The following is a 19,483-nucleotide window of genomic DNA, read 5'->3' as shown; positions in this document are numbered from 1 at the left end:
CCCAGTTCGACGCGTACCCCATACCTCGCATAGATGAGCTAGTGGACTGTCTGGGTAATGCCCGGTACTTGACTACCCTAGACTTGACAAAGGGGTACTGGCAGATTCCCCTTGCAGAAGACGCAAAGGAAAAGACTGCATTCTCTACACCAGAGGGTCTTTTTCAATATACTGTCCTCCCTTTTGGACTACATGGGGCCCCAGCTACCTTCCAGCGCCTCATGGACAAGCTATTACGCCCGCATAACAGTTATGCTGCTGCCTACTTGGATGATGTGGTCATTCATACCCCAGACTGGGAAACCCACCTGGAGAAGGTGGAGGCAGTCCTCGATACCTTCAGGCAAGTTGGCCTTACAGCAAATCCTGCCAAGTGCACTGTAGGGTTTACAGAGGTCAAATATCTTGGCTACATTGTGGGAAAAGGTCTGGTAAAACCCCAAGTGAACAAGTTAGAGGCCATCTAAAATTGGCCCCGAGCAAATCGCAAGAAACAAGTCCGGGCATTCCTAGGTGTGGTGGGGTATTACCGACGATTTATCCCCCACTTTGCCACAAGGGCAAGCCCCCTGACAGACCTAGTGAAAGCCCGTGGACCTGATCTGGTGAGTTGGTCTGACGCAGCAGAGGAAACATTCACAGACCTACGGACTGCCCTCTGCAATAACCCCGTACTGATAGCCCCTGATTTCAGCAAGGAGTTTATCCTGCAGACGGATGCATCGGAAGTAGGGTTGGGGGCCGTTCTATCACAGATGGTCGGGGAGGAGGAACACCCAATTCTATACCTCAGTCGGAAACTCCTTCCAAGGGAACAAAAATGTGCAGTGGTGGAGAGCGAATGCCTCGCTGTAAAATGGGCCATGGAAACATTGCGCTACTACCTGCTCGGGTGCAGATTTGTCCTCGTGACCCCGACCATGCCCCTCTTCAATGGATGCAGCGGAACAAGGAGAAGAACACAAGGGTGACCAGATGGTTCTTATCCCTCCAACCTTTCCAGTTCCATGTGCAACACAGAGCAGGGAGCCGTCACGGCAACGCCGATGGCTTGTCACGTGTACACTGTCTGGCGTCCCAAGCTACCCAACCCCTTGGCGTTGAGGAGGGGGAGGGATATATGACAGACCCAGACCAGTGGGGTACAGGAGTCTGGTAGAGGGCAAATATACTGGTCACTGGATGAGTAGTTTTCTGTTCCCTGAGTGACCAGAGCAGGGGCTGCACTAGAGTAATCAGGAACCTGCTAGAACCAGTTAAGGCAGGCAGGCTAATTAGGACACCTGGAGCCAATTAAGAAGAAGCTGCTAGAATCAATTAAGGCAGGCTAATCAGGGCACCTGGGTTTTAAAAGGAGCTCACTTCAGTTTGTGGTGCGAGTGTGAGGAGCTGGGAGCAAGAGGTGCAAGGAGCTGAGGGTGTGCTGCTGGAGGACTGAGGAGCACAAGTGTTATCAGACACCAGGAGGAAGGTCCTGTGGTGAGAATAAGGAAGGTGTTTGGAGGAGGCCATGGGGAAGTAGCCCAGGGAGTTGTAGCTGTCATGCAGCTGTTACAGGAGGCACTATAGACAGCTGCAGTCCACAGGACCCTGGGCTAGAACACGGAGTAGAGGGCAGGCCCGGGTTCCCCCCAAACCTCCCAATTGACCTGGACTGTGGGTTCTTCCAGAGGGGAAGGTCTCTGGGCTGTTCCCCAACCCACATGGTGAATAGTTGAGGCAAGAAAATCTGCCAATAAGCGCAGGACCCACCAAGATAGAGGAGGAACTTTGTCACAGCATTAACAGCTTTTAAGCCAAGATTTTCAAAATTATTGATTCTAACTACTACAGAATTTGACACCTTAATAGAGGCCTGATTTCCAAAGGGTGGGTGCTCTGCACTTTCTGAAAAATCAGGCCCCCCCATATTACTGGGGGGATACATATTGGCCTGTCTCTTATCTATCAGTCAGTCATACTCATTGCTCATTGGTTATGTGAAGTAGTTTCGACAGCAAATTCTTCCATGTCTCAAGTTCTTTGAAAGATCCAGGCATCTCATTTGTTATTGTTTTTTATCTTGGATATTTAATTAATTACTGTTTGTGTATCAGGCACACATCTGCCTTCCATGTTTGGTTGCTTGTGAGTGGAGTTTGCACACTTAGGCCTTGTCTACACTACAGAGTTTGACGACGCAAGTTATGCTGACATACAGCCACCACTGTAATTACTCCGCTGTTGCGTGTCCCCATTATTCTCCTTGTGTCAGTGGAGCACATCCACCATAGCAGCTCTTGCATCGACAGAGCAGTGCACAGTGGGTAGCTATCCTACTGTGCAAATGGCTGTAGGGCGCTTTGAGAAGGGTTTGCAATGCCTCATGAGGGCAGGTACAGCATCACATGATGGTTTCTCAATTCCATTCCATGGGCATCCTACTAGATTTCAACTGCCATGCTAACCTGCAATCCAGCCATCTGTCAGAAAGCTTGGATCCTGCACTGCTCTTCAGTATTGTGCTGTGTGTTATGAACACAAGACTATAAGAGGAGCCCAAGGGGGGCTACGTGGCTGGATTTGGGAGAGTATGTATGTGAGAGAGACTGCATCAGCATACTGTCTCTAAGTTCAGACAACAGCCAGAAACAACCAATCCTGAGGCAGAAGCTGTTGTACAAACAGCTGGTGTCCACCCCTGTTCCCCCAGCTCAGCAGAGACTAGTACATGGGCAGGGAAAATCCTGGATGACATCAGCACCTGGCTCAGCATGAGTCTCCCCTTTCCCCCTAGTAGCAGCCCGCACTGCCTGCCACTGCAGACCTAGTGCTGGGGAGAGCAAGATTCCATGATTCCCTCCCAAGTTCTCCCACAGCCTCCTCTCCCCACAGACCAAGGAGATCCACCCCCTCCCTTGTAGTCTAAGCAGGAGTGCGTTTGCTGCCGGGAACTGGCTTGCTCAGCTCAGGGGAGGGGCACATGCTTCTGTGGCTGGATGCAGGGCAGCAGAGTTCAAAACAGCGAGCAGAGCAGTCATGGTGGGCAACATGAGAGACCTACTCAAGGCCAGTTACAACGATGTAACAAACACAGCATCTACACTGACACTTTTGTCGATCTAACTTTGCCACAAGCAGCTCTACGCCTCTCGTCAAGGTGGTTTTCTTTTGTCGGCCAAGCAGGCGAGTTTTGTCAGTGAGAGGAGCATTGTAGTGTGTACACCTTCACTGCTTTGCCCACAAAAGCTGCCTTTTGCCAACAAAACTGTAGTGTAGACAAGGCCTTAGAGCAGGTCCCTCCAACTGCTTTTAATACAGACGTCAAGTGCTTCCTTATATTTCTGCAGCTTGGAGTCTTTAGAATCTGGTGGGAGAGGTTTCTGGGCCTCTCAGTCATTTAAGAGCAAATTCTTAAAGTTGTTCAGGCATCTCAAAATGCAGGGAGGCCCCTGGTGGGATTTAAAAAAAATTGTTCAATTGGATTAGGCACCCTGGCTTCTAGTGGGATTTTCAGACGCACCTGTGTGCATCTTTAAGCACCACAATACCTTTAAATATCTGGCTCCTATTCACTTCTAAACAGTGCTGCATTATCTCATTTATCCTACCTCCTTTCCCATTTCTACTAAGTAACACCAAACTCAGAGAAACTGCTGAAAATACTATGCTAGTGTGGCTCTACAGTTTATTGAAAGAAAAGGGGGAAAATAACAAGGTTATTGTGTAATTATATATTACGTCAGATTATTTCCTTTTACAAAAAGATATGATAAATTACTCTAGTTCGTACACTATGTTTTTTCAGCGATGCTACTGCCATCCAGTGCACTCTCACTCTTGTGTTAACGAAGAATTTGAATCTGGAGGGCCAGATCCTGCAGTCTTTACACCATTGACAAAGGAATGAGAGATTTGCCCCAACCTTTAAGATAAGAAAACTTCCTTTTGTTTTTTTCACTTAAGATACTAAATACAAGACCATTCTCAGAATAGCGACAGCGTGTCTGTGATTATGTACAACTGTCATTAAATGAAGCATTTCTCACTAAGTGTTTGTGCTAAGAAAGAAAGATGGACATGAGATTTTTAGCAAAAAATGTTCTTATCCTTGTACAGGTCTTGGAAGAACGCTGTACAACTAACTCCCAGTTTAAGCATTAAGTACTCTTTAGTTGATATTCAATTAATTGAGGGCATGAGGCTGAAATCTTCCACTCCTGTTTTGCACAGTTACTATACAATATAAAGTGATAGTAGTGTAAGCTCCCTCTTCCTGATCTTCCAATGTGCCTCAGTCATGACGTGAGTGTCTCCTCAACCATTCCCCAGTTAATTCCTGGTCACTCTAAAATAGCCAAACTGGCCAGTAGACTGCTGGACATGACATGGACAGTAGACATGGACATGACTGCTACCACATTTCACAGAGGCAACTGACAAGAATCAGATGGTAGTAACTCTGTCACTATCAACTGAATCAGATTAAAATCAGTGACCATAGGAAGGAAAAAGCTATTAAGTCATCCTGTCTCCCTCCTTTGGGTTTTTAGATTTGAGAAAGGTTCATTGTCCTAGAGTGACACCGCTGAGGTACAAGGTTAGAAAATTAAAGTCCCACAGCCAGAAACATTCTTCCACTTGTTATGAGACCAGCCTTAGTTTCAACAGAGTCATTTTGATTAACAAAATCAGAGACAACTGTCAAGCAATTGAGATCTATCTAGCCTTTACCCAACCATTATATATCTTCTTTAGGAAAATTGTCTGGAAATAAAGCTTTTTCCAATTTACCATGAAACAAAAATGAATAGAACAGAGTAAACTGACAGACTATCACAAGATATGAATGGTGCATATGGCAAGGAGATAACATTCTATCACAAGCCCTTAAAAAGGGTGCAAGAATTTTATTTCATCAAAATTCATATTTAGCAACAAATGAAATGGTTTTCCACAAGAAGTCTCATGCTGCCATATGCAAATCCTTGTCACTTAAATACATCCTGCTTGGGCACTTTTAAATGTTTCCAGCGCCGCAAAACCACTTTGTATTTTTCACTTTCAGTCTTTTCTGATGCTTTTTTTAAGACAACTCGCATAACTACAGCAGTTTCTGTTTCTTTATCCTCCCCTACTATGAGATCCAGTGTGTCACCAACTTTCACCTGAAAATAGAGGCAGAGAGAGATAATAAACATTCTTTTGAGGAAAATAACCCTTAAGTTTATGTGTAATTTAATTGTCCTCCTCTTTCCACACTGATTATTCTTATCTTCTAGGGAAGTTGTTAGAACGGCTGTATAAGCCGTATAGCACCCATGTTCCTCTAATGCAGGCCTGCAAGTGAGTGATGAGGAGTGAATCCCTGTGAACCTCTCCACCACGGCTCCACCCTGGCTGTGTTATTTCCATCTAATTGTTTTTGTTGTTTTAATTTTTATGTATTGTAAATGCAACTGAAGGCTAGTCCAACTTATTACCACCTTCAAAATTCAGCCCCTAATTCCATCTCTTCTCCCACATAGGCCTTTGTAGTCCCCAATTCTGTAAGCCTCCTTACTCTCTTTATGTCCTCATTCCACTCTTACCCTATACTTGGATCAACCCTCAAGCTTCTATTTAAATGCAACTTCTCTCTCTGCCCACTCTCCCTCCTTCAAAATCCACTACTTTCAGTTAGCCTTCCAAAGCTACACCCACCCTCCAATCTTCTGTGCCTACTCCCACGCCCCAAAAAATATAAAGCAGCTAGTGTGAATGTTGCATAACATAATCTCATGACTTCAAACAATGTAACCATAATCTTTCCTTATACCAGCCCGTGACTGCTGTTGCTTCTCCACTTCTCTGTCATGTCTAACCAACACGATAGGCTTCTAGGAGCAAAGACTTGTCTTATTTGAGTAAAGCACTATAGGTATGCTTACGGTTCAGTAAATAACCAAGAAGCAGTACCATTGCCATATTAAAGAGAAACAGAGCCCCAACAGCTCTTTGCATTTTTTTATATGCCAGCCTCTAGTAGGCTACCACTACGGGACAACTCCCATCATGCAAATGAAAGCCTAGATTTTGTTTTTAATGTAGTGAATTTGGGGAGGATTACACATGTATGAGAAAAGTCTTAATACTCAAACACCTTGTATAACTTGTACAAAATGATAATGTGAAATTAAGTGAAGCCTAAGAATACCACTGTTAGGGGTATATTGTTTCTCCATTTTACAGATGGCGAAAAATGAGCCAGAGAGGTAAGCAGAATCATAAAGAACTACCTTAACTTCAACCAGTGATCTTATGGGTCTGGTAATAAGCCCCCCCAGAATCAATGTTAGCAGACATGGTCTTATATTCTAGGTAACTTAATAATGAAGTATTAATCCAAATTCCTATTTGACTTCAAGCAGAAGAACCAGTAAACCTTAACAAAGACAAGTGTTACTGGAAGATGACTTCTTCACATTACACTTGGTGGTTCCAGCATTTTTTACATCCAACACTTTACAGTGTATGATAACTACCTTGACTTGTTGGGAAGTACATTAACTAAACTTAGTACATTTTGTGTTGGAACCATAGATCTTTATTTTTCAACTCTTATATTACTGGAAATGGAATGGTTACCAGGTTGTTCAGCTGGAGTCAGACATCCCCTTCCAACTAAAAGCAAGTCTAAATTTTGCAGAGACCTAAAACTTGTGAGAATCAGAGGGGAGAAAGTTTACAGTTTTAGAAGCCCCTACCTGCTTATAGGCTGCTAAGCATGCAAGGACAAATTTGGAACTCTTCACTCAGGCAAGCTTCCCATTGACTTCTATAGAGAGCTTGCCCAAGGAAGGGACTGTAAGGTTTGGTCCTTGGTATGTGGTTTCTAATCTGATATTAAAGTTTAGATAGTTTATTATTCTAATGTCACTTGAATAACCAAATATAAAAACTCAATTCAAGAAAAACTACAAAATGACTGATTAAGTATTAATTTATTAAAAGTGTAAGAACTGAATGTTAATAGAAAAAACCCTAGCAGTCCAACAGACAGCAGGCACTTCAGAAAGGTAATTTTGTCTAATGTAACTAAAGTATATATGCGAAGCACCATAGGCTTGCATTGAAGTACATGAATATTATACCTGCTTCATTCTTAGTTACACGTCTGTTCTATAGACAGTTTTTTAAAAAATATTTTTGCATGCAAAAATCTCTGCCGAAGGATTCTGGATACGAATTGCATATTGGCATTTTTGCTTTGCAAGATGACTGATTTCAAGCAGAGTCTGTGTACTCAGATTAGAACACCAAACTCTTAATAGTCACAAACAAAAAATGTAGTTTAATATTAAAGTTGCTCTCATCAGTAAAATTAAACCATGAAAAAAGAAAATAAAAAGTTAGGGATTAAAAGGTTGCAAAGTCAAGCACTCTCGAGTCAGGAAATGCCAGAATGAACGTGTATGCATGATAATATAGGATTTAATTACATGCAGAAGTGACTACCTGTGAAAACTTTGATGTAAATGTTTTGCCCAGTGTCACATAAGAACTTGGTCACAGAGGCAGGGACTAAGGCCAGTCTACACCTAAAACTTAAGTCAACCTAACTACATCACTCAAGTCTGTGAAAAATGTTACATCTGCATGGCAGGTAGGTTGAACTAACCATCACTATAGAATCAGCTAAATTCATGAAAGAATTCTTCCATTGACCTAGCTACCGCTTCTCAGAGAAGTGGATTACCTACATCAACAGAAGGAAAACCTCCTTCCTCAATACAGGAAGTATACGCTACAGCTGCATCACTATAGCTATGCTACTGTAGCCACTATAGTGTGGACATACCCTGAGCCTCAAGGGTGGTAGTCAACTGCCCTAACCACAAGATCATGCTTTCTCTTCCTGCAGTCCCCTGCCTTATTCACTGCAACCTCCCAACTTCTGCAACAAATGAGACAGAGCTCCTACAGTCAGAAGACTCCTTCACTGCACAAACCCAATTCATCCCCAGAGCAAACCAGGCATGCTTATAAAAAACGGTGAGACACTGAAGTACAGACCCTGTACAACAGAAAACTCTGACGCAACCTTAACTATAGTCTTTGTACTGCAAGATCATAATATCAAGTCCGCAGAAACTACAAATGAAGTGTTGCAAGCGAGAAAAAAGTTGTGATGTTTCTGTTGATGACTTATACAGACAAAAAGTATCAAAAAAGCAAGACACAGGCTATAGGAGATATGAGGGTTTGCCATAAAGATGCCATCTTTATAACGCTACCATTATGTGATGGATACTTTCCAGGTATTCAAAATGCATTAGTCCCTGCACCAAATAGTTCATACTGTAAGGACAGAGACAACTAGACAAAGGTTAAGGAAAGGAAAGGGAGCAACCAAAAAAGAAATATTCACTACAGGTAGTGAGGCAGAAGTGGATTTTTTAGGACTTCAAAACAGAGAGGGCACAGTTGCCACAAATAAGAACATTCAGAGATTGGAGCGTATAAAGAACGATATCCTGAAAGAGAATTTGAACAGGAACTATTTCTTTAACTGATGACTGGTGCTTCCTGATAAGAAAGCAGATAGGAGTTATTTAATACTGGGGGAAAGTGTCAGTGAACCTCTTAAGAAGGGATGTAGTATGAGTAAGAAGTAATGATAAATATATGGATTTCTCCTACTTACTTTCCTGTAACAATTTTTTTTAAATAATCTTTTTCTATAAGTAGCTACACTAACCCATGCAACCTTAATAGTGGATAGGCTGCAGGGATTAAAAAACAAAACACAAAGTAAAAATTTGTGGGGGTTAATTAAGAATCAATAAGCCTAGTAAATGCAGCTACAAGTGCCCTCCTCCCCCATATCTCTGGCAAAGTCTTCTGGGGGTACAATTCCTCTAAAGGCAGAAAATTCCTTTCAGGAAGGGGAAAAGAATCAACTGTACTCCTCAGCTTACAGAACTACTTCTACTACCTCTATCAAGATGGAGTAGACATACAGTAACTTGTTTTGATTCATCCATCCCCCAGTTAAACTAGATATACTTAGAAACTTCATGAAACCTGGATATTTTGTCTCCTTTCATAAATCTCCATTTTTTACATGTTATCTTTTAACCACAGGTATAGCAGCTCACATGTTACATGCAGGATAACTCATTGTTTTATAGCCTCTTACAATGCCTGCATGAGTGCTATCAGAATAGGAGGGAAGAGAAAATGTCAGCCTTAGTTATGATCTTGTATTATATTAATTTTTTTTAAAGCCTTACAGTTCTGCTTTTCTTCCACAATTTTTCTCCATTCAGCCTGAGTTCACCATTATAGAATGCATCTTCCACTTTGCTAAAATAAAAAAAATAAAAAGTTTGCTTTATAGGTCTGCATTTACAGTGCACAGTAAACAAGTGCAATTGTTTCCTAACAGGCAAAAACGCAGTTCACCTGCAAAGTGTAGTTCAGAAAGAGAATTTGTGCATAAAAGCATACATATATTTCTGTGAGAGTTATTTAAAGATTGACTTAGGCTGGAAATGAAGTATATATTTCATAAATGCTGAATAAAAAAATAATTCATAACTGTTCTGTACCACAAGTACAAGGAGAGTTTAAGAGTGTTTAAACAGATGATACCCCTTTTTGTATGCCACCAGTCCTTTTAAACTTAAGAATGCTGTCTTTGGATATCCGCTTCAAGTCATACTAATGTATTGTAACTAATAGGCTTCTTAAATACTCTGTAGGTTGCATAGGTTATACATTGTGATGGACTTAATAAGGTTTATGTATATCTGCAAAAAGAAGAACAGGAGTACTTGTGGCACCTTAGAGACTAACAAATTTATTAGAGCATAAGCTTTCGTGGACTACAGCCCACTTCTTCGGATGCAAGAAGTGGGCTGTAGTCCACGAAAGCTTATGCTCTAATAAATTTGTTAGTCTCTAAGGTGCCACAAGTACTCCTGTTCTTCTTTTTGCGGATACAGACTAACACGGCTGCTACTCTGAAACCTGTCATATGTATATCTGGTGGAGGTAGGTGTGGCAGGTTTATATTTACTGTAGAACTGGGTTAGACTCTTCCTTCTAGTCAATCTAGGGTATTTTTTTAAATCCTTACACCGACTAGCAGAAGCTTTTCTATTCTTAAGCGCTTTCTTTTGAAGTCAACAATTAAAAGCATAAATGCTAGAGATTGATTAAAATTATCCCTGTCGCTTTAAGTAGTCTTAGTATTGAAGATAGTGATAAGTAGCAGAATTCTGGAAAAGAACAGATTCCAAGAGATAAAGTAACAATATACCTCCAAAGACAAATATGGACTTCTGATTAAGTTAAAAAAAATTCTTCTTCACTAAGTTACTGCAGCAAGAAAAAGGACATCAAAAGAACATTTAACTATTTACTATATGACAATTTCTTTATCAGTTAGCTATATACATCTTTGATACTTACTTTCTTGCAATATCTAGACCAGATTTTATTATTATATCATAACGAAAAGACTGGACTACTTTGGCAAGATCCTTGTAACCTTTCACTATATTGGGGTCATTTTCAAATTCATCTTCTGAATCACTTCTCTCTTCATCCTCCTCCTCATCTTCCTCCTCCTCTTGCAGGGTTTGTTTTTTCTTTCTAGAACTTTTGTCACTTTTAAGTCGTACACAAGGCACTGAAATACATTGTGAAGGCAGTCTTAAAAATACATCATGTTTCACAGGAGAAATGCTGAAGAGTTTTCTGTAGTTTATTATACTGGATTGGTGGCTAGAGTATATACATCTCCTCCAGGACACGCAGAGTTTATTAGAGGGGAATTTCTCCCAGACTCCAAGCCAGACATTTAGTTTTCTAAAGGCGGTGACGGGCAGTCTGAAACCAGTCATAGCATACCCTGAAATAAAGAGACAGATTCAATTTTGTTTGGTACTCTTTGCATTTTTTTTCAGCATTGAAGAAATTGGTCAGCAAACAGCATATTTATAGTAGTGACTACTAAAATCAGCACCTTTTTTCCTTTCTGTAATAATGATATAGTTCCTTCTGAAACCATAAGGATTTTTGTATCTTTCTGTGAAATGTTCTTTCTTCTCATATAGCAGGGTAGGTAAGTTGCCTATTCATAATCTGCATTTTTCATATATATAACTCTTTTTACAATTTGTTAAACTACTAACTTTCTTATGGTTTCTTCCTTCCATTACTCAAATACAATATTTTTAAGGTCATAGTTAACTTCCAGCCCATGCTATTTACCAAGAGCAGAGAGATGCCAGTGGCTACGTTTATTAGGGATAGTTCTTGACAGAAGTGACTTGCCCAATACCAGAGATAGAAGTAAAACCAGGAATAAAAGTCAGGAGTTCCTGAATTCACTTTGTGCTCAGACTGCAGAGCCAGTGATGAGAAAATGCTGCTTCTCCTAACCAGACCTTAACAACAAGGAGTCTGGTGGCACCTTAAAGACTAACAGATTTATTTGGGCATAAGCTTTCGTGGGTAAAAACCTCACTTCAGAAGTGAGGTTTTTACCCACGAAAGCTTATGCCCAAATAAATCTGTTAGTCTTTAAGGTGCCACCAGACTCCTTGTTGTTTTTGTAGATACAGACTAACACGGCTACCCCCTGATACTTGTAACCAGACCTTAATATCACTGAAGCATTTTCAAGAGAAATGCTCTTTCCTGCTGCAAGACATTTATCCATCCTTCACTAGAAGAGCAGTCACTAGCAAGAACAATCCCTTTTGCAGAAGATTCCCTGAAAATCATTCCAAGAATATAGTTTCCAAACAGGAGAAAAAATAGTAGTTACCTTTTGATAGTCTTAGGGAAAAATGGATTTATGATTTTAAGTAAGGATGAAAAACAGTGTTATAACTCTACATCTCCACATGTTTGCATTAATCTTTTAGATTGAAATTTCCATGTTTTGTTTTCTATCCCAAAATGAATTTTTGGAAAGTTTGAACAAAATTATTTTACCTGTTTCAGGGTTGTCAGTGAGTGAAGGAGAAAAAACCCACTTTCAATGTCTTTGTAAACTTGTTTTTGTAAATGCAGACATAGAACTACAACAACAGCTGAAGTGTGAAATTTAGCATAGCCATAGTCTTATCAGGACTAATAATTTAGGGCATAGTGTAAGCTGAGGGATGAAAACATTATTTACTATAGCACCTGAGGGCCCTAATTCATGAACCCAGACCCCATTCTATGAGGTGCCACAAGCCTTTGCTTGCCTTGGGAACAACTTTCTACAATGTTTATGAAGTCCTGAAAAAAATCCCTAACATGTTTAACAGCCTCTGATATTTTAATAGAACCTAATGAAGCCCTGCCCACTCTGTCACAGGACCACTGCTAGGGCTATTTATATGAAAGAGACTCAACCCTCACATTTATGAGACTGACCCTCTTTCACATACATGGCCCTAGCAGTGGTCCTGTGACAGAGTGGGCAGGGCTTCATTAGGTTCTATTAAAATATCAGAGGCTGTTAAACATGTTAGGGATTTTTTTCAGGACTTCATAAACATTGTAGAAAGTTGTTCCCAAGGCAAGCAAAGGCTCCCTCACATTTTTGTAAGCGTGAGTTTGTTAAACATCGGGGTTATCACACCATGTACTTGCCATATGTTCTTCCACAGTAGTGGGGGGGAAGGGGGGAGACCCCAAATGTATGCAACTTGTACCAAGAGAAGTGTTGTGAGAGCATTCCAAAATCCCAGTCAGGATCAAGGCCACACTGTGCTAAATGCAGTGTGTGTGTGTGTGTTTATTTATTTATTTGATTCTGATCCTAGACTGCAACTGCTAAGGGGCCATGGCTGGAGATGGGGAAGAGATTCCTTTCTTGTCTTGAAGCAGACAGACTCCCTCTCCCTATCATGCTCCAGGGTCTGATTTCAATCCCCACCAACAACTGGTCAGGACTAACCTTCTGGAACATATTTACCCGCTGTAACCACCCCCATGGCTGCAGTTTGGTTCCCACTGAGCTTTTCTTTCAACCATCCCGCCCATGCACCCAGCCCTGGGGACACCCGGTTCCCTGCCAGGAAAGCGAGGTGCCCAAACCAGACTGTCACCCACCCGCACCTCTTCCCGCGTTTAGCTCCGTGCCCGCAGCGGGCCCAGGCCGCGGGGGCCGGGCCTTGCTCGGTTCCAGCAGCAGCGCCGCTTCGGAGCTAGGGAAACGCCCGTGTTTGCCTGGGCTGGGCAGGGCCGAGCGCCCCGGCCCCACCGACTGTGACCGCGGGGCCACGGGCTCGCTCTGCCGCCGGCCTGAGGGAGCCCAGCCAGGCCCGCCCCGCGGCAGCCGGAGAGCCAAGCTCCGCTCGGGCCGCGCTCCCTGCAGGCCCCGGCAGCTGCGCCGCAGGGCACGTCCCCGGGGAGCCGGGCCCCAGCCGGAGCCCGGGAGGGGCCGCTGTTACCTGTGTCCGCCGGACGCTGCGGCCCGGCCCCTTCCCAATCCCGCCGCCGAGGCGCTGCGCGGAGAGCGGGGCGGAGTCGCCGGCCGGGGCCCGCTGCTGGGGGCTGGCGCCGGGGAACTCGCTGCTCCGTCCAGGCCCAACCTCCTTCGGCGTGTGCGGGGCCGGGCCGCGTCCGCCGGGCTCAGCTCCCAGCAGTCAGTGGGGGAGGAGGGATGCGCCCTGTAGCCCTGCTTCGCTATAGGGCTCCCGGGGAGCAGAGACCTGCTGGCTGGCAAGCGGGCATTTGCAAACGATGGGTTTCTAGGGGCCTCCCCGCTCAATAGGGCAACCAGACAGCAAGTGTGAAAAATCGGGGGGGGGGAATAGGAGCCTATATAAGAAAAAACCCCAAATATCGGGATATCTGGTCACCCTACCACCCAACTGGAAGCACCTTAAAGGGGCCGGGCTTTCCGTGGGGGAGTGTCACTCAGGTCCCTTTCCCGGGCCTCAGGCTGGGCACCCACAAGTTGAGGCAGCCCGTGGGGAGGGAGAGGACGGGTATTCCCGCCAGCTGCTGGGGCTGCTATTATTCCTAGATGCCCTTTGGTCCCTTTTTCTCCCGTGTGTAAAGACAGAGCTGACTAGGCTCAGGGGAGAGGCCTTGTCTCTTCTCAGGGTTCGCTAGAGCGGAAATCACAAACTAGTCTAAGGACTGAGCCTTGGATGTGGTGTGAAAGCCAACACAGAAAAGGCAACAGTCGTGAATCTGCCCCTTGACCCAGCAAAATCACTAGAACTGTAATCACTAAGCGCTGGTCTATGCTGCAACTTTGTCAGTATAACTATGTCACTCAGGGGTGGGGAAAATCCACACCCCTGAGCAATATAGTTATATTGACCTAACCTCTGGTGTAGACAGCGCTATGTGATGGGAGGGCCTCTCCCGTCAACATAGCTGTCACCTCAGGGCTGGTCTACACTACTGCTTACGTCAATGTAACTTACATCTCTTAGGGGTGTGAAAAAGACCCCCCCCCCAAGTGATGCAAGTTACAGTGACATAAGTGCTGTCTACACCAGTACTATCAGACACTCTCCCACTGACAAAGCTTCCACCTCTTGCAGAGGCTGAGTAATTATGCCAACTGGAGAGCACATCTTCACCAGAGGCGCTACAGTGGCGCAGCTGCACCAATGTAGCGCCGTGGTGTAGACTTGACCTTAGGGACGAGGTGCACCCATACTGATGGGAGAAGCTCTCCTGTCAGCGTAGGTGGCATCTTCACTAAACACTACAGCTGTGCAGCTGCTCTGGTGAAGACAAGCCCTAAGACGGGCAGTGGAACCTCAGAACACGGCATTGCAGCTAAAGGCAGCACAGTGGGTGAAGCATATGCGTGGAAGAGTTAGATTTGTATTGGTAAACATCATTTTCACACACACCCTCACAAACTGATGGAAAATATTTTTATTGATAATCAAAAATGTACAGATAGGCAAAGTAACAAAAAAGCAGCTTGAGGACCCTATTAGAGTTTGATTTAAGGATATTTATGTCATATAGTTTGCCATGATGATGTCACTCTGTGTTAACGGTTATAAAGCTTTACCTTTTGAATCTCATCATCTACTGTTATTATATAATTATTGTCTGACTCCCCATTGTCTAAGCCTCCCATAATTTCCTGCAACTGTGAAAAACTATAAACATAAAAATAATGTTTAAAATCCACAATTTTGCACAGCTGGGGACATTTAAATTGATAGTATTTCAAAAAATTCTTAAACATCAATATTTTCTGTCAACATTATTTTTAAAAAATCAACTTCTTCCAAGCCTAGAGATGCATCAGCATCAAGGTGCCTCCCACCCAGCAAATCCTAGAGCTCTGATTACTAATAGCTGAGCTAGGTGGCCATGGCACTATAGGACCGGACCAGACCAAGGACACATCAAGGCATCAGTAGAGTGGGCAGCAGAAGCAGTAACAGCGGTCTCACTCACCCACCCTCACTCACCCATTTGAAGTGTACTCCTTGGATTCTGGGACTGACCTCAGACAACATACCATGAGTGGAATGCAGCAGAGGAAAAAGGAGAGTGGCATGTTAAAGGGAAGTAATTAGACTTTAAAATATCAGGGTTGGAAGGGGCCTCAGAAGATCATCCACCCCCTGCTCAAAGCAGGACCAATCCCCAGACAGATTTTTGCCCCAGGTTCTTAAGTGGCCCCCTCAAGGATTGAACTCACATCCCTGGGTTTAGCAGGTCAATGCTCAAACTACTGAGCTGTCCCTCCTCCCCTTCATACTGCAAGGTGGGAAACTGAGGCAAATGACTACTGTTCAAGATATTGTGGGACAGGTGTTTTACCTGTCGTTTGAATACTTTTCAATCATTGTTGCTGTATTCCCTTTCCCCTTAATGGAAACTTTGTTGTTGTTATATACAGGCTCTATGCTTGCAGGTGGAGAAATATTGCCTAGAGGTAAACTGGGAAGGTATTTAGTTTTTCCAGATTTCTCCTTGGGGCTCAAGCCAATTTTGTTTTGTAATTTTAACAGGAGCCCTTAGATATGAGCCTGACCTTTGTACTGCTGACACCAACTGTCAGAAGGGTTACACAAAGAAACAGTGGCATATCAGACCATTCAGTGCCAATATTGTGAAATCTGAAGTTACAAATCATTATGGTTATTTAAATTGGGCAGCAGGGGTAAAGGACTTATATGGACAATAAGAGTTTTACGAGGCAGTTAACCAGGTGAAGGATCAACTCTGTGACCCTTGGGTTTAATTCCTTCTGATGGACATCTACAATACCTGTCCTGAAGATGGAGTCTCCTGCTTCCATTTTTGAAAAAAATTGATGCTGCCTTGAAGATATACTCCACTGCTGCTACTTTGAAAGAAAATTCTCTCTCTGCTTTTGAGATTCAGAGAGCACTCTCGTCACCTGCTGCTGCTCCTGCATCCTCTATTTCTCAGAAAACTCAGAGGAAGCTTATCCCGAATACCACTCTTGGTGCCTCACGGAAGACCCGGACCACCAGCAAAGATGAAAAAATCAGCACCTGGTTGAAGAAAGCCCCTGTGGATACCTCTGCAGGGAGACCTAGCACCAGAAGGACAGTTCTTCGGGACCTCACATCCAGGAGTAATAATATTTCACCAGCTCTTCAGGAGGAGGACCCCCGGAGAACCCCTCCCACTTCCCAGGACCAGGATGCTGAGCGCTGCCCTGCTGCTCCTGAGAAGGCTGCTACCAGAGGAGCCCCCCCGACAATCCAGGACCCGGATGCTGATCGCTGCCTTGCTGGGAAGGTTGCTACCAGGGGAGCCCCCCGCCCCCCATGACACAGGACCAGGATGCAGATCGCTGCCCCGCTGCTCCAGAGAGGGATGCTCCCGAAGGAACCACCTCCTCAACTCAGGCCTCCTCAAGGCCGCTCCAAGAGGAACGCATTCCACAGCCCAGGATCTCGATGCCATACGGTGTCCTACCAGGCAAAGAGATATTGTGGCCAGTGAGTCCAGCTCCCGCCCAGGAGCGACTCCACCTCCTCAAGCTTCCCTGCCAGACCGAGAGGAACCACCTGACGAGTCTGCAGGCACAACAGAGGTCTGCCCCACAGAGAGTAAGGCAGGGGAAGATGAGTGCATCTACCTCCAGTACCCGATCCCTACAGGCCTCCTCCTCTGCCCCTTCTGCTTCCCCTTCTGTAGAGTCCAGACCCTCGGGGCCCTCAGCAAACATGTTCGGAAGGCCCACAACAAACGGATTGCCGTCCGATTTAGCCGCTGCGACTTACCCTTTGAGACTCAAAAGAAATGTAAGTATCACCAAACCATATGCAAGGGATCCCTCACAACAGCGACGTTCAATCCCACTGACACCCTGCGGGTTCCAACCCTGACCCCCACCGACGTTCCAGCTTCAGCACCTCAGCCAGCGTCCCCAGAGCCACATCACGTAAGGGGGGACCAACCGAGGGAAGTGCGATCCCCGCCTCGAGGAGTGACTGACAAGATGATGCCACCAAAAGAACCAGCTCCGTCTCCAGAATCCCCACGCTGGACCCTGCCGTGAGGAGGATCACTGCCATCTCGCAAGTCAGCAACCTCACCAGACGCCTCAGCGACCTCATACAAACCATCCGGCAAAACACGGATATGAGACGGGGCAGTGTTCCCCCACAGGTAACCTCATGCTGCCCTGACATAGGAGCAACTAGCGCTACCCCCCAGGCAGCTCGCTGAGATTCAGCCAATGGAGGAGCCTCCTGCAGCCCCCAGATCCCACAACTGGACCCTGCCCCTGGGAGACCCAACACCTCCTCCAGGGTTGCCCAGCGAGACCCCGACCGCCAAAAATCCCATGCCTCACCAAGGACCCCCCAACCGGATACCACCCACAGGAGAACCAGAACCATCCCCAGCACTTCCAGACATGACCGCGTCCCCCCAAGGTCCAACACCCGTGCTTCCAGAACCCCACTCCCTCCCGGAACATCCAGCACTGCCCCGGAGATACCGAGAGCTGCCCCCACCCCCACCGCCCCAGCATTCCCACCTCAAGATCCACCTGAACACTGCTCCCCAGGCCGAGAGACAACAAGGCCACAGACTGTCCCCACAGCACCTGCGGAGACAACGCAGCAGGAAGAGCATCGGCCGCAAGTGAGGGTCGCCACGCCGTGGCAATCCGCCTGGATGGAGGAGTTGGCAAAGGCTGACAACTTCGAGAACTTCGACACCCTGATGGACAGACTGACTGCAGAACTGTCTGCGGAAATCACAGCCGAAAGGAGGGAACCCCAGGAGACCACATGGACCATTCGCAGATTCCCCACGCCGAGCCGTAACAACACCGCCAGAGAAGGCAGGAGAGGGGATGCCGGCCGCCACTACGATCTGGCAGCCACATCCCACATCCAGAAACTATACAGGACAAACCGCCTGAAAGCCATGAGGGAGATCCTTGACAGGACCTCCTCCTACTGTGCCATCCAGCCCAAGAGGCTCTACTCCTACTTCAAGGACGTGTTCGATCGCGAGGCCCAGACCGACATGCAACGTTCAGAGGGCCTTCCCCCCGCTACCCCGGATCAACCTTGCAGAGGACCTGGAGCGAGATTTCTCCCCACAGAAGGTGCTGGCGAGGCTAATGAGGACCAAAAACATTGCCCCTGGAAAAAATGGCATCTGCCACTACCTGCTGAAGAAGCGAGACCCCGGCTGCTTGGTGCTTGCTGCCATCTTCAACAAATGCAAGCAGTTCCGCCGCGCTCCCCGCTCCTGGAAAACATCAGTGACGGTGCTCATCCACAAAAAAGGCGAATGAGACGACCCCGGCAACTGGAGGCCCATCTCTCTCTGCTCCACCATCTACAAGCTGTATGCCAGCTGCCTCACGGCAAGGATCACGGACTGGTCAGTGTGCGGGGGCGCCGTCAGCTCAGCACAGAAGGGCTTTATGTCCTGCAAGGGATGCTACGAGCACAACTTCCTTCTTCAGACGGCCATCCAGGAGGCCAGGAGGTCCAGGAGGCAGTGCGCCGTAGCATGGCTCGACCTGACCAACGCCTTCGGGTCCATACCCCACCATCACATTTTCACCACCCTGGGAGAATTCGAGATGCCAGAGACCTTCATTCAGATCCTCCAGGACCTCTACAAGGACTGCACCACCACCATCCGCGCCACGGACGGAGAGACAGAAGCCATCCCCATCCGCTGCGGTGTGAAACAAGGATGCCCCCTCAGCCCCATCATCTTCAATCTGGCCATGGAACCACTCATCCGAGCATCTCCAGCGGCCTGACTGGCTTCGGCCTGCACGGCAAGAGAATCAGCATCCTGGCCTATGCGGATGATCTGGCCCTGGTTGCCGACAGCTCGGAAAGCCTCCAGCGAATGCTCGACATCGCCAGCAGAGCGGCCGAGTGGATGGGCCTTCGCTTCAACCCCCAAAAGTGTCCCTCCCTCCATGTCAAAGGTGGCACCAGGGCTCTGGTCCAGGCGACATGGTTCCTGATCCAGGGCGAGCCCATGACCTCCCTCGAGGAGGGAGTGGTAT

At 45.9% G+C, this 19,483-nt stretch overlaps 1 protein-coding gene across 1 annotated transcript; it reads right to left on the bottom strand.

Moving 5' to 3' along the window:
* Positions 1-3,650: 3,650 nt before the first annotated feature.
* On the bottom strand, positions 3,651-13,763 carry MTRES1 (mitochondrial transcription rescue factor 1). Its single transcript, XM_005287688.5, has 4 exons — positions 13,422-13,763; positions 10,438-10,879; positions 9,255-9,327; positions 3,651-5,147 (listed from the first exon to the last, which is right to left on the bottom strand). The coding sequence occupies exons 2-4, from the start codon at positions 10,869-10,871 to the stop codon at positions 4,971-4,973; spliced, it is 684 nt and encodes a 227-aa protein (XP_005287745.2). The 5' UTR covers positions 10,872-10,879; positions 13,422-13,763; the 3' UTR covers positions 3,651-4,970.
* Positions 13,764-19,483: the final 5,720 nt, after the last annotated feature.

The sequence above is a fragment of the Chrysemys picta genome, chromosome 3, assembly GCF_011386835.1.
Source record: "Chrysemys picta bellii isolate R12L10 chromosome 3, ASM1138683v2, whole genome shotgun sequence".
NCBI lineage: Eukaryota > Metazoa > Chordata > Testudines > Emydidae > Chrysemys > Chrysemys picta.
Note: the sequence above shows the minus strand (reverse complement) of the source record. Positions and strands in the feature narration are given on the sequence as shown.

Excerpts from the sequence above, each read along its gene's own strand:
- MTRES1 (XM_005287688.5), bottom strand. The coding sequence starts at position 10,871 with ATGACTGGTTTCAGACTGCCCGTCACCGCCTTTAGAAAACTAAATGTC. Across the intron at positions 9,328-10,437 it reads GGTCTAGATATTGCAAGAAA|CAAAGTGGAAGATGCATTCT; the intron begins GTAAGTATCAAA and ends TTTTTATTTTAG. Across the intron at positions 5,148-9,254 it reads TGTGGAAGAAAAGCAGAACT|GTGAAAGTTGGTGACACACT; the intron begins GTAAGGCTTTAA and ends CTCTATTTTCAG.